The following is a 22,610-nucleotide window of genomic DNA, read 5'->3' on the forward strand; positions in this document are numbered from 1 at the left end:
TGTTATACAACAATGTTAGGATATAAGTGACTACACTAGCTTTGACTCTCTGACTATTTCATTGTGCAGCCCAATAGCAAGTTGGGTTAACCTACTTGTACAGCACCAAAAGGTGCTGTGCACTTACAGCCCCCTCACTGTAGAGGGGGCCTACGCCCATTTTTTTATTCGGCAGCCCCCTGATGTGAGGGGGCTATGAACAGAGCTGTGTGCCATGCTGTGCACACAGCTCGGTCCTAGCAAGTTCTTCTGGAGCTAAGGCCATCTCCAAGCCTGCACCAAAAATTTTGCACCATTTTGCACCAAATTTTACACTAAATCTTGTACCAAACTAAAATTCATCTCCAACCATTACACCAAAAATTACACCAAATGAACAGTATTTAACCATTTTCTTCCCTTTTTTTATTCATTATAATCTACTTATTTGAAATAATATTTATTTAATTATTTCATAAATACATAAATTACTAAATAAATAATTACGTTAAATTACGAAAAAGATTAAATTCATTAATAAATATAAAAAACATAGAACAATTAATAAAAATACTACAACAACTAAAATATGAAATAATGCCATTAGAAAATAGTACAATGCATTTCGAATTTAGATAGACGATATTACGAAGTTGTTAAATTTTTGCAATTTAATTCTCAAAATTCATATGTTCATCTCACAAATGATCGATTAATGCATTTCGAAGTGCAATGTGATTTTCTTTATCCTATATTTGTCTATGAAGAACAAGGAATTCCTGAAAATGGCGATTTTCGTCTTCAACCAACTCAACTTTGTGTTAACTTTAATAAATAATCGTGTTTGATGTATTTTAAATTGTTTTCGTCTTTTAATTAATTAATTATGTCTTATATTTAAAATTTATTTTAAACCCAAATAATATTAATATTAATAAAAAAAAGTAATAATTTATTGTATTAAAAAATATATAGCACAAATTACATAAATACCCTCAACAAATTTATTTGGAAAATGTTAAATAAGGGCAAAATGGACATTTTACACTTTACACCATTTTGGTGAAAAATGGTGCAAAGTGAATAGTATTACACCATATTTGGTGCAACACTATTCACTTTGCACCATTTTGCACCAAAATGGTGCAAAGTTTGGTGTTGGGTTGGAGCAATTTTGCACCAAAAAATGGTGCAAAATGGTGCAATAGTGTTGTGGTTGGAGATGCCCTAATGCACTTCAACACCTTTAGAGTGATGAAATTTATAGGTTGCACCAAATTACACTTCTCGATCTTCATATAGAACTGGTTCAAACCAATAAATAGTATCTCAACATAAAAGAATATAACCTGGACATCAATTGATGAGAGTAACCAAAAAAATGAAGGACACATAGCAGCCTGTTTTTCCTTCCAAGAAAACATTATTTGGTGACAATGGAGGTGGCACTTATGAAAATTCACAAGAACAAGATAATAAGTTACATTCTGAAGAATCAATTTATTCATTAGAGATTCTAGGATCATGTACATTATATAGCTTTTGTTTGGTCCCCATTATTTCCAAAATACATTTTTCTCTCTTTTATTTTCAATTACACATTTTTCAATAATGCAATATTACACGCAAATTCAAAATTTTTCCTTATTTGTTAACCACATATTTTTCCATCAAAATACATAATGTATTTTGGATAAAAAAAAAAAAAAATGGGGCTCAAACTCAAATAGGCTCACAGTAGTATTAATTAAAAGCTAAAAATGAAAGTATAATTAACACTTGCTGCCTGTAAACTATTATTCCCCCGAAGGCAATATGGCAAGGGTTCAAAGGTGGGGCCATCCAATGAAACATAATGCAGTTAATAATAGAAGTGAAGCATTTTCCTTCTCATTGGTGCCTTTGTCCCCTTTCTTTTTAGTTCAATACTAGATGAAAGCACCAACAAATCAAAAGAAAGTTTAAATACTCACATTTAGGCAACAACTCTCCAATCATCTTTAGTTTTTAATTACAATACAACTAAGGGAAACAATGAGAGTCTCATTATCAATGTGGATGATGAAATTACCATCCACCTACAAAAGAAGTTGGTCAGTTAAATATCTTACAATTAGACAATGGTAAACATCACTCTCACAGCTAAACTACAGAATTTCACAGATAATGCGAAAAAAAGATAGTTAACAAGAAAATCAAAAGGAAAAAGTAGTCTAACAAAAATGCTTAAAATACCAAAAGCTTCCAATCAATCGAAATAAATAGATTAAAAATTAAGCAATTAGAGGTTCTTAGTTGTTTAAAAGAACTTGAGAATTCAAAATAAACTAAAAAAGAACCAAAAAGCATGTTAGAATCTACGATGTCCATAATGGTGAAATCATGACAATGCATATGCATACAACATAGTTATAGATAGAGAACAGTTAAATAGTGATCGTGACATGGTTCCCCTATTGAGCTCCGACATCGGTTGATCTTCATCTACCATTCTTTCCTTCTGCACGCCTACGGATCACCCATAGAATCCAGTTACCTTTCTTCTTCCTAAGCTCTTAGGTTTTGGTATGGTTTGGTTGTAGAGAAATCCCAAAGCGGATCACGTATGAAAAGAGAGAGAGTGTGTGCAAAAGGCACTTTAATGAACGGTAAAGAACCTGTTAATGAATAGTAGTGAAACCGGATGAGTGTGAAATCAAGGACAGAAAAATGAGTAGTGAATCAAGGTGTTAATTGTTTCAACGCTCACCGAACTTTAGGTAATGTCACGTTTCACTCACTGAACTTTAACCTGCACCCGATCACTCATCGAACTTTACAACGTTGCACTCCATTGCTCACCTCGTTAACCTCCTCACTGACGGCTGCACAGGTGGACGATGGATTCGACATGTGGCTGTTAAATGCCATCATGTCATTCTGATTTCACTAACTCATATGGAAAAACAAAAAAGAAAAGAAATTGAAAACTTTCCATTTCTTTCCACCGTCCCGTTTATTTTTCTCATTTCTTCTCCCTAGCAGTTTACCCTAATCCCCAAATCCATCTTTTCAAATCAAACCCCAAATCCCAATTTGCAGATAATTGTAACCCTTGAACTAAAGATCCAGCACTGTTGACAACCAAATTGTGACAATGAAGCTTGGATTCACGAAGAGAGGTAATTTGAATTTTTATCATAATTGCAGCACATTCAGTTGTTCATTGTCTATTTTAGGGTAACAAGGAGACTCTATTACAAATATTAGTTTAGTTATTGGATCTACTGGATGTTACTGGATTTTGTGGACTCAAAAGTTTGGCATTCCAGTCTCTATACTGTTATGAAATAATATATATACAGCTCACTTCGAGATGCATTGTGATGTTGTTTTCTCTTATACATATGGCTTCAGAAAAATGCGATGCATTGTGAGAACAAAAGTTGTTGTAGTTGTTGGTTTGTGCAGAGTTCATTGTGAGAACGAAGGTGGTACGATGGGAAGTGTGTCCAATTGGGACCACAATTTTTGCCCGTTAATCGGATTCATAATGTGATCATAGCACATCAAATGTGTCAACTATATAGCAATTGTCCACGTAGTCCTTAGGTTCATTTCTGTACTCTCGTATAATGGCAATAGCATGACTGCATGGAATCCCCGTCAAGTCCCACATTCTACATGAACACGTCCATTCTTCCAAGTCAACGACATATGTCCAAGTTTTGCAATCCACCCGCTATCTAGGCCCTCTTGAAAAGTGTAATGTGCATTCAACAGACATATCAGTCATCTTAGCTAGTCTTTTTTTAATCCTTGGACACAATCGACCTCCAAACCTTCGCATCGTAATACGACACTTCTCAATCCTTTTTATAAATCCCAATTGTATATCCATGAGCATGGTTAAGATAAAGTTCTCTGTATCGTCAATCAACATCTTATTGAAAACTTCTCACAAGTTATTCAACAAAATATTACTTCACGAATGCATCTTGAAATGAGATTCACTCCATTCAACCGGATGCCTCTCCAAAAGCCATTTATAGGCATCTTCACTGAGCTGGCGAATCTGTTGCATCCACTGTCTATAGTTAGCTACAATAGTTGACTTAGCAGCCCGCCAAAGAAAATTCTTCCCTTGAATCCTGCACTAAAAAAGTTCGTATACATATGCCTTACACAGAACCTATGCTTAATCGCCGAAAATAACTCGTCAATGACTTTACTTAAGCCCTTTTGTCTATCACAGTCCAATCAGTATCATTTCCCATTTGAATATCCTCAGCAAGATATCTCATGTACCCAACCTCATCATCAGATGAGACCCCCGACAACAATTCTTCAGATGATGGACATTCCAAATCATCAACCTCCTGGTCTTCGTTGTGTATCGTTACTACATAATCATCTTCATCATTTTGCTCGGTTTGCACCCCCATCACAACCCAACTCAATTCCTTCCGTTACATTCTTGTCGAATTCCAGATTGTCTTCGCCAGATGATATATCATTATCAAAATCATTGAAGTCAGAGTCATCACCCGCACCTGTTAAAAAATCTTTCAATTAATAACTGTGGGTATAATTACTTCACTTTTGACATACTCACCTGACATTAAAATATAAAGCACGGTTCCATTGGAGCATAACAATATTTTTAATTATCATTATAAAACAATGCAATTTAACTTTAATAAGATAATAATGTCTTGAATAAATCAAATTGTTCAGAAACAATAACCACCCAAATATACCATAGACAATAAGGCATTATAACATATATCAGATTCTGCATAGATGGAGAGGTCGACAATCAATTGCTTCCATCCTCGGCTGCCCATTATTTCTGGACAATTTGGGGGGTAGCTAGCCTAATGCACATTTTATGCAAGAGCAATTAATTTAAAAAATCAAGCATTCTCTACAGCCTTTTTGGTCTAATTATTGTGCTCAATTTTGTCATTTTCCACACACAACTCCAACCAATGAAGGGGGCATTTGACAATAAAAAGGCATAAATCGTAACACAAACAGGAAACAAATACGTGCACTTATCGTCATGTGGTCCCATCATATGCGAATATATGATAATCAAACTCTATGCGCCCTAGGAATGAGCGTCGGTTGGGTATGCTGGTGGGACGAGTTGAAGATTTTGTCGGGCTAGGGTTCTTCAAGATGGAAAGATTCAATTTCGAAGTTAATTGTAAGAAATCATGTTTTCATATGAGTTGGTAAAATCAGTATGACATGGTGGCATTTAACGGCCACATATTGAATCTATCGTCCACTTGTGCAGTTGTCAGTGAGAAGATTAACGGGGTGAGCAATGAAGTGCAACATTGTAAAGTTCGGTGAGTGATCGGGTGCAAGTTAAAGTTCAATGAGTGGAATGTGACGTTACCCAAGATTCGGTGAATGCTGAAACAATTAACTCTGAATCAAGGACTGCCTCTTTCATTTAAGTGCAATGATTATGTTGGTATCATATTTATTAGTATTTAATGATGTCTATGAATAGTACTTTCAAATTCTATGAGCATGTTTAGTAGAAACTTATACATAATTGTTAAATTGATATATATGTTTTTGCACTTAAGGATTAAACCTTTACATAATTTATATTTTAAATAAAATATGTTATTGCTCCTGAAGAGCAAAATTCTAATATTAAAGAAAAATATTGATAATACTGCTTTTGAAGAAGTAATGGTAAACTATAAAGTGCTTTCGAAGCGGCACATGTCTAAAAAGAATATTACATGCTCCAATAGAGCATGACATTACAATTTCAATATTACAGAAGAAACATACTTTTATATTAAATTAATATACTAGAAGGATAATCAATTGTTATTCTAGAAAGAGACAAGGTTATGATATTTAAATATTTTAGAAGAATATTGCTTAATCGTTTGAATCAATTTATACAAATCAATCTTGTAAAAGGATATTGTGTTGATGTGGTTATTATTGAAGAATCACAAATTTATAGACTTCGATGAAAATATTGTACATTATTCTTAGAAGAATATGAATTTAGAATCAATATTTTAGAAGAATATTTAATTATTATTTTTTCATTATTCCAGAATGAATAATTTTTGTTGCTCGTGAAAAAAACACAAATTATGACATTTCAATATGTTGAAAAATATTGTATTATTGCTCATGAAGATCATGAATCTATAAGTTTTAATTCTCGAATAATATCATTTTGTACTCTTGAAGTAGTACAAATCTCGATAAATATCATAAGTTGAAAATTATGTTTTTTTCGTGTCTTATACACGAATATTTTGTTTAACTTTCTTTGTTAAATTAATCATTTTGATTAGAAATAATTGCAAAATGTCAGTTCCTAGCCTTAAAGAAAAAGGCTTTGGTTATATACAAATTCTATCATGTATCGATTATTATTATTTTTAAAATTATTATACTTGTGCAAATGGCAAGGATGAGTTATTTTTAATGTTCTTTTGAATGCATTCATAAGAAAATAAAAGAAACTACAAGTACCAAGGCCATAGATTTGCTTGGGAAAGAGAAAAAAAAAATTGATGGTTACAACTTAAAATCAAAGGACATGTACATTCCTCCTACCAAACTTGTCGTGTTAAATGCGGGTTACAGTAGCTTTTTGGACCCATATGAAATCCTATCAATTTCATGTATTAAATAGATACACACATGCATGCATATATATACCATAATTTATAATACTTCGAAAGTTTACATTGATAAATTCATTTTTTTTTATTCACGATTTTATAAGAAAAATTTTAAGCCAAAATTTTGAATATAAGTTATTTACTTACTTGCAGTATTGAATTTTGCTCAAAATTAAATTTTTAAATTTAATTGTTAAAATTTTGATGTTGTTCATTTAAATATCAAAATTCCTACGAACTATTTGATATCATTGATTCAAAACATCAATTTTCAATTATAGTTAATTTTTAATAGATATTTTGAACATAATATATGGATGTCGCTAAACAATAAATTTTTAATTTGTGTTATTTCGGTAGAAAATTATTTTGACTTTTTTCTATTAGAAAATGACAATAGAACATTTTTTCAATCATTTTTAGTACATAACGTACATTAATTATCTAATTAAACTTGTCGCAACTCCCTGAAAAAGAAAGCCAAAATTATAGCGATTATATTAATACAATATTGGGTTCTGTGCATTTGATTGAAAGCTCAAGAAAAGCTAATTTTATGTTATACATGGGGATAAATTTTTCTTTTGCTACTAATTTGAAAAAAAAATGAACATATTAAGTTTCTAAAATATTTATCATTAACTGATACTATACATTGAGTAATGTATTGAACCAAAAGTTCAATAGATCTTATATTTCATTGTTTAGTATGTCCAGTTTGACCATCACTGGATCAATAATGATGCGAAATGAGAATTCAAATGGACATTTGATGAAGGATCAGAAGATTCTTCAATCCAAAGAATTCCTATATAATGTTTGTTCTTTTTATTGAAAATTGGTTATTGATCATCACTAACTAAAATATGGATTGAATTTCATATATTTCTGAAAATTAAATAGGATGATACTTGGGGCCTTGTTACGTTCTACGTTGACCATCTAAATATTAATTGTATCTAATATACTTGATACATCTATTAGATAATTGTATGGTGTTTACAACATGAAATTTGCGAAATTACTGTTCAAATTTTAAATTATGAGCTTATTTTTCAAATTATGCAATCAAGACGGTGTATCTTGTTTATGCTAGCGGATATAAATCTTAACATTTTAATAAGTGTTAGTTGAAATAACAATAAATGATTGAACACTTTTATTTGTTAAATTTCTCCAATTACAAATATGCCTCTCTGACAGGCTTTGGAAACAAGTGCTGCTTGTTTGGTTCTTTTTCTTTTTCTTCTTCTTTTTTTTTTTTCTCCAATTGTCCGACCATCCCTTGATACGTGTCACCAGGATTTAACCCTTGGATCCAAACCCTATTTTTGTAGCATTGTTCCTCCATTTAAATTTTTAATCATTACTATGTATAATGAAGTATTTTTCATTTATGTTTAGGGAATGCTTTACTCATCATGCCAACATCATAATTTTCCTTGTTATAACTTAGCTTATGGTTAGAGCTTAATTTTTCCATTTAATTATTTTGATATTGCGGTATATATGAAATTGATTTACCACAGTGCATTGACAGGAAAAGAAAAGAATATCGAGAATAAATAAGTACTTTGAACATTTATTTTAAACGGACGATATTTTATAACACAGTTTGTTAATTGCCAATTTGATTGGACTATTTTCTTAGCATTAAGGAGATGAATTAAAAAGTTAAAAATAATGTATAAATGCATCATTATCTAAATCCTCGCAATACGTAAATTCAAACCAGAGGTTGAAAGATAATTTATTTAAATGTATTAACTCACCAAAGAGATCAATAATATCTCACACACCAGTTTTAAATGCTGCAACTCGAATTAACGTTTTAGAGGACAATTAGTTAATATTATAATTGATAAATTTATGACACGCTTGAAACGTGATTGTATTCGATTTTAATATAAAAATCTTCAAACGTAAATAGAGCAATTAGTAAAGATGGTCATATTAAGGAGATATAATTTTGATGAGTATTTAAACACAACAAATTATAAAATTCCAAAAGTAGTTCAGGTACATGATATGCTGAAAGTTAAGATATCACAATAAGTTATGTCATTATTAGAAAAATAATAGAATCTAAAAGGAAAAAAGTTATCAAAATACTTTTGCATATGATGTACTGCATCATATTATGAATAACGAGGAATCAAAATAAATTTGTCAAAACATATCTATTGAAGCAATGATTGGCCAAAATAAATAAACGCAATTCTAACAAATTGAATTCATTAGAGAAATCTGAAGTTTCTAGATATACATCCCAAACTCCTGAAGGTATATACTTATGCAAAATGAAAATAGAAAAAATAAAGCTATATCGCCTCATTGAATTTTCTCGATAAGGTTTTAGCGAGAGAAATATTTCTAATGTGTCATTCGCAGGGAGTATTGTAAATAATATGATTATTGGTAAATGACAATTGTACCCCTACATCCATAATTTTTATTGCAATTGTATCCTTAGTTTTTTCTATAAATATGGAGTTCTAGTTTTTAATATAATACACACAAATCTATTGACTTCTATAACTTCTTCTCTTTTTCTCTCTTTTTATAATACCTTAACTTTTTTCATTGTATTCTTATCAATAATCTTTCATTAATTAACTAGTAAAATTCTATATTCATAATTTTTGTTTGAAAATGAGAGATAAATATTTGTATTTTTTCGCTAATTTAAAACTATGATAGACATGCACCTTTTTATTCTATTTTAAAAAACTTTCGGACAAAAATCATCCAAGACTTTTTATTTCTCCAGACTTGGAGTGATGCAGAACTCATTTTTTTTTCTTTTTCTTTTTTTTTTAATAATAGATAGAGGCATGATACATTCCGCAATATTGTCAAGGTAAATAGACTATTTTCATCCCATTTTTGCCGTCGAAGTTGACAAGTAAAGTTGCTTTCAATATCTCATCTAATTGTCTCTAATTATTTCTAAAGGGAAAATTAGCTTTTACATTCTGTGCAAATAGGTCCTTAATATTTAAATTTGTACACTCAAGTTTCAATCTTTCATTGATGTGGCAGAAGTACTCCGTCGGAATGCAAATGGTCCAAATTAATCACGATTAAAATAAATACAAATTAATACTAGTAGATTGCTTAGCTCTTCACAATTGTACAAGGTTGAGGACTCATTTGCTCAAAATATATAGTTTTGGGAATTTCATTGCTATTTCTTGAACCCGTCTACGTCGTTACTAAGCCGAGAGCTGCTTTATGTACATAAAAAGGTGTTGCCAGAATTAATACAGATAATCAGGGACGGATCCAGGATTGGATCCACGACCGGGCTACAAAATTTCAAACCGGGCTATTACGTGGAAAAAAAAATTTTACACATAAAAAACTGATTTTTTACCCAAAAAAAATAAAAAATACCTTAAAAAAATTTTTGCGGGGGGGGGGGGGGGGCTACAGCCCAGCCCCCCTATATCCGTCTCTGCAGATAACACTGGCAGTTTTCTATTGAACAATGACAAAAAATAAAAAAATAAAATGAAAGATAGACCAAACAGATGCTACTCTATACAAGAGGAATTGCTAAATTAATCCTCACCCCACCCTACCCTCTCCCTCGCTCTCTACATATAGGTTTCATACACAAGTCAGATTTTCTTGATGAACAAGATATAGAAGCCCCATACACACTGCACACTTTTTTGACAAAATGGGAAAGTTATTTTGCTTTATAATCAACTACTTTTCTTCGTTATATGTTACTGAAAAGTTCCGATTACACGGATAAAATTCCTTTATTGACAAAAATATACGTAGAAAAGATAGTTGGGATTCTTCATTCATGAAAAAGCCTCGAGTTCTATAATTAATGTGTATGTAAACTGCTTTTGCATTGATTACCAACTTACTACGATTCTCTTTTTAGTTAAGTAGTATATGTACTATGCACATATATACATATTGATTAAAAATGCGTATATATGTATGCACACATGTAGAAATACGTGTTAATTGTGGGGAAGATTGGGGATTTTGTGGCAAAAATGTTGTACTTTTTTTTAAAGATCTATAACACATGACAATTTTTTATGATTGTGTTACATGTACATCAAAACTTATAGATTACTTTAACAACAGATAATGCGACGAGATTTGATTGTGTCAAAATCTCATCAACTATAATTATAAAAAAAAAAAAAAAGTGATTTATGATTTTGTAATCTAGATGAGATATTTCTTGTAGTAAATAATTAGAGACAATTAGATGAGATATTTCTTGTAGTAAATCATTTTGTAATCGATTGCTTTATGATTGAATTTGAAGTGAGAGAAAAAAATTGATTACTGACTCTACTCTGAGCAAATAAAGAGAGAGAGAGAGAGAGAGATAAATGGCGTTTTCTTTCTTAAAGTCCTTTTCTTCCCTACTGTACCTTTTTTCTAAGGACAAAAGTTAAGCGAGGAGTTGGGTGCTATTGTGCTAATGCTATCACAAGGCCATGATGGTATTATGATGACAGAATGGAATTGTGGTTTCTTTGCACATGTAATTATTTACAATCCCACTGCCCTAGGTAAGAAAGAGAAAGAGACTACTCTATACTCCACAACTTCATTTATTGTGTGTGTGTATATATATTATGTATGTATATCCAGAGAGAGAGAGAGAGAGAGAGAGAGAGAGAGAGATGTGATGTTGGCTATTGTGTACTTTGTTGTATTTCTTTATCTACTTATTGTATTAGTGTTTGATATCTAAAGAATTGCAGTTTCTTAACCAATAAAAAATATTTTTTCTCACAAAATTTCAATGTAAATGAGGGCAATTCAATCACACCCTTCTGCTCACCTTGTTAGCTATAGAACCTTGACAGGGAGTATCTGAGGAGTTGGAAGGTCATCACTTGCCGGGACATGCTGCATCAATGGATTTAAATATGCATCCTTCGACTTCAGAAAATTCTTGTACTATTTCTAGTGATGCTTTGCTGAAAATCCAGGTATATGATCCCCCTGTGTGCTAATTTTACCAATGAGAGTAGATAGACATACAGTGGCTCTCAAATATAGTCATGCCTCATTCTGTTGTTTGTTTATAAGTTCAAAATCAGATTTTGCCGATAAGCTTTAAATTACTAGCTGAGATTCATGTTAATTTACTTTCAAGTGTTTCCATGTTTTCTTAACTAAATATTTGATATTGTTGGGTGGGAAGGAAATATTGGGTCCCTTGTTGGGAAGAGGGAAAGGGAGAGACTAGATACTATAGTTAATGCAGTCCTTTCTTAAAGTTTTGCTACTATTATGGCAAAGAATTTTTTTTTTTTTTTTAATATCTTTGGAGTTGAAACTGATGTTCATTATTTGAGTTGTTTGATTACTAATAATGCATCTCAAAACGTGAGAAGACTAAATATAATGTATGCTAGTTTAATCTCTTGGGTTGTAAGTGATATTTTATGTAACAATTCTATCTTTTAAATTGTACAAAGTTTTCATTTAAATACCTATCAAAAAAATGTTTTCATTTAAATATGGATATTTTTTTTATTCAAATATTGCTATACGTGAAAAAAAAGAAAGTACAGGGCCTCAACATAATTTGTCGCTTAGGGCCTCCAAATTGTCAGGGTCGGCTCTGGATATGTAAGACGAGTTAGCACGAGAAGCTACCATATATTATACAACAGTGATGTGTGTCACACCCGATTTGGAGAGATTTCATGGGCTGGGGAGTTTGCTGACGATAGATCGTCATCATGCTTAGATCGTAGCCTGTGTTTTAGGTCATCGTTACTCTCCTTTGATTGGTTATAATATACGTGATGATGTGATAGGTGGACACACCTCTTTAGTCATATCTCAATGATGTTTCGAGATGACATCTCCCATATTCCGACTTCTCGAGTGGGGTTCCATGGATCGATTTTTCCCGTGCTTGACTTTTTTGGTATTCCTTACAAACCATTCTAAAATGGATCCACAAGTAATCTGACATGAATTATCAAATCGAACACCAACACGACAACACCGTAGAAGATGTTTTTCGGGATAATTTTAGTTTATTCACCCTTAAACAAGACGTTAGTGAACTCAAATGTATTGAACTCCTAGACTAATTGCAATGCAATTCTGGATGCTCAAGCAGCGGACCCAACTTGTTGGAAATTTAAATGTGAAATGGATTTTTATACTCTTTAAATGGATTGTTTAACCTAAACTGTAAATTAAGTAAAACGTCACTCTCCTTCCATTCGTATTATTTATTATTTAGAATTTAGATCTCCTTTTTTTTTTTATGTTCTATCAATTTCTATAGACTTCCCCAAAGTAGAATATTTCTAAGTATTTTAACTTAATTCATTCTGACCAAGACAACAACTATTTAAAATTTATTCTCGACTCTCTTTCATGTTTTTGTTTTTTAGTAACTTTTCGAAAAGGAACTAAATTAATTTGTATGATACAATTATCACTTCTCCATAAATTTTACATTATGATATGTTGATTATGCATCGAAATAATAAACACTGTATAAGAAATCATTAAGTCCAAACAAACAATGCTCCATTGAAAGCTCAAGCGAGGAATTAAGTTTCAAGATTCGTATTTCAAACAAGTCACTATTTTACAAGAGAATTTTAAGAAATAAATCTAATATCACTTATTTCCCAAGATAGACCGGCATCTCAAGTGCAATTTTCATTGATTCTCATAGTTTCGACCTTCTATTCGTCCACATGTCCACAAGGAAAATCAAGAAAGTCTTAATCAGTTAAATCAGTGGATAATATAACCAAACTTATAAGTGGCATCAATAATAGATTATCCAATTTTAATTAGGTCAGAGAAAATGAGGGGTGAAAATTATTTAGAGTCACAAATTTAATTATAATCTCAAGAGTCAACGAAATCGTGTATTTTAAAAATGATTTGATTAAGTCATAAAATTCCCATCTCTATTACGCGTCTATTAAGTCAATACTCGTTTATCACTTCTCCCTTCTTTTCTGATCTACAATCTATGTACATAATACATTATCAAAGAAAGTTCCTACATATAAATCCTATAAAGTTTCTTCCTTTTGAGAGTGTGAAGAGAACTTCATATTTCAAAAGAGAGTTTAAGGTGACTGCCAAGGTCGGAAAATGGCCGGAGGAGGCGGAGGAAGAACACTGGAGCAAACTCCGACATGGGCAGTTGCTATAGTTTGTTTTATTCTAGTTGCTATTTCTATTGTCATTGAGTACATCATCCATCTTATTGCAAAGGTATGCTGCAGTAATAATACAAATATATATATATTGATGTTTAGTATGTGTTTTGCAGTTCGACTTATCAAATGATCCATTATTATATGGTACTAGATAATACTACATAGAACGGGAAACAAGATTTAAACTTCGTTTTTGATTAACAGGGGCAATAATACCAAATTAGGCATGTTTGATAGATGTTCAAATTTTTGTTTTTATTTTTTTAATATTGTCCGATTATTGTGCCACAATTATTAGAAATGATTCGTTTGGCAAGACTTTAGAGTTAAAAACTACTTCCGAGATTAAAAATATACTTTGTACATGTTTGAATAATAATCTGGAAATGTTTTTATGGTTAAAAGGTTTTTTAAAGAAAGTTGACATAAGTTAAACTTTTTTAAAGAACTCTTCCACAATAAGTAGAAGAAAAATCAGAAATCCTGTTGAATTGATCCTTAAATTTTCTTTCTTCTTGTCATAATTGGTCGAGCTGTCTAGTCTAGTCTAGTTTAATGTTTATTATAACCATTTCTAACTCATTTCTTGTTATATTTTTTACTCAAATTACAGTGGTTGAAGTCAAATCACAAAAATGCTCTTTATGAAGCACTTGAAAAGATCAAATCAGGTATCATGACTGGCTTTTCCATTAAAAAAAAAAAAAAAAAAAAAAAAAATAATAATAATAATGATAAGAAGATTATTTATGCATGTTCATATTGAAATATCTTGACTAATTCAATTATAATTTTTATGGGATTAAGAGTTGATGCTGCTGGGATTTATATCGTTGCTGCTCACAGTCGGACAAGGTCCAATTTCAGGTATATGTATATCTGAAAAAATTGAAGCAACATGGCACCCTTGCAATAAACAGCAAGAGAAGAAAAAGTATGAAGTCTCCAATATTGAAGTTGAACAGCGCCGAAAACTTCTCGAGTATGGTGGCGGTGGTGGCGCACGACGGGTACTGGCTGGTGCCGGTACCGACAAATGCGCACCCAAGGCACGACTATAAACTTACTATCGCTTCATCTTTTTAGTCTGTTCTAATACCACGTTTGAACAAACTTAATTGAAATTGACATATAATTTGCTTGATTTTTTTTGCAGGGTAAAGTTCCTTTTGTGTCTGCAGATGCTATTCATCAGCTACATATATTCATCTTTGTTTTGGCTGTTTTTCATGTCCTCTATTGTATCCTCACTTTGGCTTTGGGAAGAGCCAAGGTAATTTAAATTAATATTAAAGGATAATGAATAAATATTTAAGCTATTTATTTTCTTAATATTGTCGAGTACCATAGAGTATGATTTACCAACTAATGGAAAGACACACACAGATATATATATATATATATATACACACACACACACACACACACACACTCGTGATATATACTTTAAATTTCTTCTTGGTTTCAGATGAGACGTTGGAAAGCATGGGAAAAGGAAACACAAACAATCGAATACCAGTTTTCACATGGTATCAAAATTCTACAACTACTTGACTCCTCTTTTAATAGTAGTTTAGACTTTAAAAATAAAATCTCAAGTCAACCAAATCTGAAAATAAGGTACAAGACATTGGACAATCCCCACTGAAAATGAAATTCGAAAAAGCAATGACATGAATATCTAAGTCACATTCACTGCAGATCCTGAACGATTTAGGTTTGCGAGAGAGACATCATTTGGACGAAGACATTTGAGCTTTTGGAGCAAAACGCCCTTTCTATTATGGATTGTAAGTAGTTTCTGAATTTCTACAGGTTTACACTTCATTCAACCATTGTAATGTAAATTACTGTCAAAATAAGTAACAAGTTTAAATTTACGAGTGAAGAAAGTTAATCAACAATAGTTAATTAATAATAAGTTATTACATTAAAAAAAACATTAATTATCTCCGTATAGTTGAGAGTAGATACCTATTTAACTTTTTTCTCCATTAATCTTATTTAGTAGCTAAAGATGTTACAAGATAAGTTAGAATCTCAAATATTTCAAATATTTTAATTTTTTCAAATATTATTAAATGATATTGTCTTAATCAAAGCCATATGGCAAATTATTGGGGTCAAGTAGATACTTGGACCTCTTTTTAAAATACCCATATCTTAGTGGAAATAATTGAATTTTCAAAGTTAATTGCAATTCACCATTGATTGATAAGAAATATGCCTCCGTTTGCCCCCATTCGTAAGTTTTTGTTTTTAAAAGCGTGTGATTGAAAAAGAATGAAAATTTTTTGATTTGTATGTAATATTATTTTATGAAAAATTGTGTGGTTAAAAATAAGAGAGAGAAAAAAATGAGAAAGAGAATATGGGCCAAACGGAGGCATAATATAATCAAATTATTACCGATGATCCCTTCACATTGATTTGACTTTTTCAAGATGAATTCTCTTGACTTTCCTGAAGACAACTTGAGGTACATTTTTTAGAATAAATTTTATAAAAAGTGAATTTGTAGAGAATGTGTAGTTCTCGAGCACAATTATTTTAATAAAAATTGAAATGAGGTTGAAAAAAGTTTAGCTCTAAAAACTTTGTACCAAAAGGTAAGCATCTTGTTACAATGATTACATATCATCATTACTTAAACAAATATAATCAATTTTATAAGTAATCATCCTTAACTTAGAGACTGTTTGAGAGTGATTTTGAGAATTGATTTTTTGATCGTTAGGAAAAAATTGGAATCCACTTATGAGAGAAGAAGTCAAATATAACAACCGGAATATTGAAATAACGGTCAAAAAATTAATTTTTTGGGGGAAAATCACTCCCAAACAGGCCATAAATATATATGGATGAAACATATTTTATAGCATGTAAATTTCATATATTTGAAGCAAGTGCAACTATAATTTTTATTGTCCTTTTTACTTCAAATTCAGGTTTGTTTCTTTAGGCAATTCGTCAGGTCCGTTCCTAAAGTAGATTATTTGACCCTAAGACATGGATTTATTATGGTAATTTTCCTTTCCTCTTTTTCTCTAGTAGTTATTTTAATAGTAGAAATTTTATTTAATTTTATGTGTTAATTTTTTGATTTGTATATATATTTTTTAGGCACATTTGGCCCCCAAGAGCCACGCAAAATTTGATTTTCGGAAGTATATCAAAAGATCATTAGAAGAGGATTTCAAAGTGGTTGTTGGAATTAGGTTAGTGTTAACTCGCGTATATTATTACTGTCTAAAAATTTAAGAAATTAAAAAAATAAAAAAATTATTTATTTAAATTTAGTTAACAACACGATTTTTCACGAACACGTGGGATTCATGTTTTTGTCTAAAAGCTTAAGTTAATAAATGAAGGACACATACAAAAATTAGTAAATAAAAGTAGAAGTCAACTACAAAGTTTAAACATTTAGGGCTTAATACGCTTAAATAATTTTTTGAAAGTATTTGATCTAATTAGAAGATTTTTTAAAATGCCGACTTAAAATAGCTTCCTTTAAAAACTTTTCTACAAAAAAAAAATATAAGCAAACTCAGAAGTTCGATGAAATGGACCCTTAATAAAATCAACTATCCACTACCACAAGAGGCATTTCTCACTCATTTGAGACAAATTAATTATTTCCCATCTTTTATTTCTTTTCACTAATATTTTTATGGTTCTTATTCCAGTCCTCCAATCTGGTTCTTTGCTGTTCTGTTCCTACTTTTCAACACTCATGGTGAGTCAACAAAAGTTTAAATTATTAATCAAAATGTTTTAGCAGTTATATAGTATTTGAATCTCCAATAATTATATATGCTATTCATTAATCAACTCATTGACATACTTAAATAAGATGTTCTTATTTCATTTCATAACACAAGTACGCGTTTAATTTGTCATGACTCGAATAACTATCATCGATATGAAAGTTTCATATCAATCTCATTCATTACCCTCAAATGTGAAAGAATAATATAGTCGCGATTTTGAGCCGAACCTTAAGTGAGTTATTCTTTATAGAAAATACAAATTTAAATTGTCTAATTATTAGCATACGTATAACACATGCTCTAAGTTCATAAGCATAACCCACTTGACACTTATAAAAAAGTACGATATTTCGTAACTTATTCAGAATAACTTTGAAAATGCAATACAAAATCAACATCAATATACATGATGTACATATTATTTCTGGAGATAACTGACTGAACTTTTATATTTTTGTGAACAGGCTGGTATTCATATCTTTGGCTACCATTTCTCCCATTGATTGTGAGTATTCAATTCCTATGTACACATCTTAAGAGTTGACATTTTATTTATTTTGACAATAACCAAAAATAACGTATAACTACAGACCATATTACTAGTCGGGACCAAGCTACAAGTGATAATAACTAAAATGGGGCTAAGAATTCAAGAGAGAGGCGAGGTTGTTAAGGGTGTTCTTGTGGTCGAGCCTGGAGACGATCTTTTCTGGTTTAACCGTCCTCGTCTCATCCTCTACCTCATTAATTTCGTACTGTTTCAGGTAACTTAAATTTTTTGTTCTTTTCGTATCTTACTTATCAGCGTCGTTGAATAAAGAAAAGTGACTCAAATATTAATTAATATTCTAAACATGCCCACGTAATTGAAACAAAAAAGGTAAAGAGTTAATGATTAAAGATTCTCGTAAATTTTAAATTTTTGTATCTCATGTTTCGAGCTGACGGCAAGTTGGGCACGATCAGATGATAACTTATAGATTTTGTCACGTGTCTCTCTTTGTTGTTCATGTTTAATAGTAATATTCAATTGAACATTGCAAAAACATGTTCGGATTACTCAACTCGTTTATCATAGACCTAATATATGAATAAATTTATATACATTGTCTTCCTCTAGCTAGCTTCTTAAATACAGTCCCTGTTTGGTATCGATTAAAATCTTGATTTTAATATAAGTCAAAGTCAATAATTAATTTAAATCACAGATTTTTTTGGTATCAAAACTTTTCAAACTAAAAATCTGATTTTAATACCTACCAATCCCTGCCAAACAGAGCATAATTCACCTTCTTAAACTAATGCTGCTAATTTTCTTTGAACCTTACAGAATGCTTTTCAACTGGCCTTCTTTGCCTGGAGTACAGTAAGTTACACAAAATAAGCTGCAAAATTTCTCAATTATTAATAATCTAGTGTGTGTATGTGTGTGTGATTAAATAAACTAATATCCTTTAATTACTTTTAATTAATTACAGTTTGAATTCGGATTGAGATCATGTTTCCATGAACATGTGGAGGATATCATTATTCGAATCTCAATGGGGTCAGCATCTTTAATTAATTAAATATTTTGATTTCTTATTTCTGACTTAATATTTTTAGAATAATTAATCACTTTTTTTATTATTGATTATCAGGGTTCTTATACAGATTTTATGCAGCTACGTCACTTTACCACTTTACGCCCTTGTAACTCAGGTAAGAACAAATGCCTACATATCATTAGAATCACACATAATAATTAATTAGGAAATAATTATTACTTTAACAATTTATTAATTTCTTCAAATAAAATAAAAAAATGTTTATCTTCTTTAAAATAAAATCTCATCTGTACGTTTGACCGTACTTAAAATGCATTTTTAAACTATTTTTCTCCACCGATTTTCTCTTACTAATTAGTGCTAACTCCCTTTTGTGTGATATCAACAGATGGGATCAACGATGAGACCAACCATATTCAACGATAGAGTAGCGGCTGCTCTTAGAAATTGGCACCACAAAGCCAAAAAACACGTCAAGCAAAACAAATCAGGCGCGGTAACAACAATGTCAAGTCGACCCACAACGCCCACCCATGGAACGTCGCCCCTACATCTCTTGAGCCATTATAGGAGTGAAATTGAAATCAACGCTCACCAAATTTCTCCACGAAAATCAAACTATGATATCGATCATTCGGACACCTTGAGATTACCTTCTCCCACACACTTCCACCAAGGCAGTGGATCATCGATGTACAACCACGACATTGAGCTAGGGTCACGTGGCGGAGCTTCACCTCGAGCCGGTGGGGTCGCCCCGGCTTTCTCGCGAAATCAATATTAACGGTGAAAGGAATGACTGGATTTTTCATTTGACAAGACAACTTGTGCATATATTTTCAAGGGGGATGTGAGAGGTCGAAAAAATGGCAAATGGAAAATAGAGGTCTTTTGTAACTCAACAGTATATGCATGAAATTGAATTTGTATACATCATTTGATTAGGAAACGTCTTGGGTTTATGACTCAAATTAGAAAAAAAAATTATTTTCTTATTTTCACTTGATTTTATTGGGAATATATTATTTTCTTATTTTATATTATTTCCATCTTTATGGTATGGTATGTACCTATAAATAGTGGTATCTTCTTTCATTTTAGTTAAAGCCAAAATTGTTATGTTGTAATTTTCTCTCTATATCGTCTTTATAATAAAACATCATTTCCTCTACTTAACTCTCTTGATTTCTTTAATTTAAATCTTATGTTATCTCTGTGATCTTATTACATATTTCATACAATGTTATTAATCTTAATCCTTGCGTCGCTTAAAGTTCAACAAGTAGTATTAGAGCCAGGCTGCAGGTTCTTCGTGATTTGATTGAGATTTTTTAGAGATTACTACATTGAAATATGATATTCTACTATTGGATCGCAATACAAGATTTTCTCTGTGGCAAGTAAAGATGAGGATTATTCTGGCGCAGTTGGATTTGGACGATGCATTGTTGGGTTTTGAGAAGATGTCAGCCAATTGGACAACATATGAGAAACAATAGAGGGATCAGAAGGCTTTATTGTAGATTCATATTCATTTATTGAATAATATTCTGCAGGATGTCTTGAAAGAGAAAACATCGGTTGCTTTGTAATTGTAACTGGAGCAATTATGCATTACTAAAAGTCTCACTAGGAATCTGGCTTTAAAGTAAAAGTTGTATTCATATCGCATAGCAGAAGGAGGATCACTGGAAGACCACATTCTGTGTTTAAGGAAATAGTTGCAGATTTAGAGACATTGGAGGTTAAGTACGATGAAGACGATCTGGCATTGATCCTGTTGTGTTTGCTATACACCTCTTATTCTTCATTTTGAGATACGATTCTATACAGTCGTGATACTTTGACCATTGATGATGTCTACGATGCTCTGTTCTCAAAGGAGAATATTAAGCATTTGGTTGGAGCTACATCGAGGGATGAGGAAACTCTGGTATCTCATGGTAATTAATGGAGGGGTAGATCAAGGACGAATTTCAACAATTTGTATTGCTTCTATTATAGGAAGAAAGAACACGTTAAGAAAATTTTCAATAAGTTGCAGACTAAAGGTAATTTAGCTGCAAATCATAGGGGCAATCATGCAATTCCAACGAGATTAACGTTACAGAGGATTTTTCTGATGGCAATGATGTGATGTTGACCATGGTATTCGACGTAGAGTCTAAACCTAACGAGGAGTGAATTCTCGATTCGGCATGTTCGCATCATATGCGTTCCAATTGAAATTTCTTTCAGATACATGAGGTTTTCAAGAAAGGTGGAGTTGTGATGGGAAACAATCAGTCTTGTCGTGTTGTTGGAATCGGTCAAGTCAGATTAAGGTTGCAAGATGGGATGGTCAGAACAATTAATCAAGTTTGACATGTTCTAGACATGAAAAACAATCTTATCTCGCTGAGCAGCCTGGATGCGAAAATTTATAATTTCTCTAGTGGAGTTGGAAGTGGAGTCTTGAAGGTCTGAAGGGGCGTTTGGGCTGTACTGAAGGGACGAAAAAAGTCTCAGTTGTACATCTTACAGGGAAGCACAAAAAAAGTTACGAGACATCTGGACAAATTCAGTACTATGGTGAATATTCAGTTTGGTACAGTATCTCTTGTGACAGGGCTCTGGGTTGGTTCAAAACATTGCTCAGGCGAGCATTTATGATTCCACTTTGCTACTAATTTCAACGAATTCACTGTGTTCAGTTACTAGGATAGGACTCAAGAGTTGGGTTCGAGTATCGCTTATGGACACGGGGCAAAGGAAGATTATTTATTTATTATTTTTTTTGTGATGAAGAGTTTTGATTGATGTTTTGAAGAGTTCGGTTATTTTGATACAGTTGAACATATTTTTCTAGATGAAGAAATTTTGAAATTTCGTTTGTTGCACTGAAATTCGGGTCAATGTGAAGATTATTGGATTTATGACCCAAATTAGGGAAAAAATTTGTTTCTTTATTTTCACATGGGAAAAAAAATTGTTTCCTTATTTTCACGTGATTTTATTGAAAATATATTATTTTCTTATTTCACACTATTTTCCATCTTTATGGTATGATATGTACTTATAAATAGTGGCATCTTCTTTCAATTTAGTTCAAATCGAAATTGTTTTGTTGTAATATTCTCTCCATATCGTCGTAATGATAAAATATTGTTTCTACTTAACTTTCTTTGATTTCTTTATTTTAAATCTTGTTTTATCTTTGTGATCTTGTTGCATATTTCATACAATGTCATTAATTTCAATCCTTGTGTCGCCTTTGGAATCAACACAACGAACATAAGAACAAGTAACATGTTTTTCTACTTTCCTTCCTTTAATATCACAATTCAACTATGGGCTATACAAGCAAATTATAGGTTTTAGGCAAAAACTTCTAAAGGCCCTTCATTAAAATAATAATAATAATTTGATTAAATGGAGCAAATGATCAACGATGTGACGAAAATTTATACTTGTTTATTAGAA

At 31.5% G+C, this 22,610-nt stretch overlaps 1 protein-coding gene across 1 annotated transcript; it reads left to right on the plus strand.

Moving 5' to 3' along the window:
• The first annotated feature begins 13,582 nt into the window (after positions 1-13,582).
• On the plus strand, positions 13,583-20,159 carry LOC111369927 (MLO-like protein 6). Its single transcript, XM_022991660.1, has 15 exons — positions 13,583-13,883; positions 14,442-14,499; positions 14,636-14,877; positions 14,985-15,101; positions 15,297-15,357; positions 15,530-15,618; positions 16,777-16,851; positions 16,952-17,046; positions 17,518-17,567; positions 18,066-18,106; positions 18,192-18,365; positions 18,932-18,967; positions 19,080-19,147; positions 19,242-19,302; positions 19,537-20,159. Exons 1-15 carry the CDS (start codon positions 13,761-13,763, stop codon positions 19,930-19,932), a joined length of 1,686 nt encoding a protein of 561 aa, XP_022847428.1. The 5' UTR covers positions 13,583-13,760; the 3' UTR covers positions 19,933-20,159.
• The last annotated feature ends 2,451 nt before the right edge of the window (positions 20,160-22,610 follow it).

This window comes from Olea europaea, chromosome 20, assembly GCF_002742605.1.
Source record: "Olea europaea var. sylvestris chromosome 20, O_europaea_v1, whole genome shotgun sequence".
Classification (NCBI taxonomy): Eukaryota; Viridiplantae; Streptophyta; class Magnoliopsida; order Lamiales; family Oleaceae; genus Olea; species Olea europaea.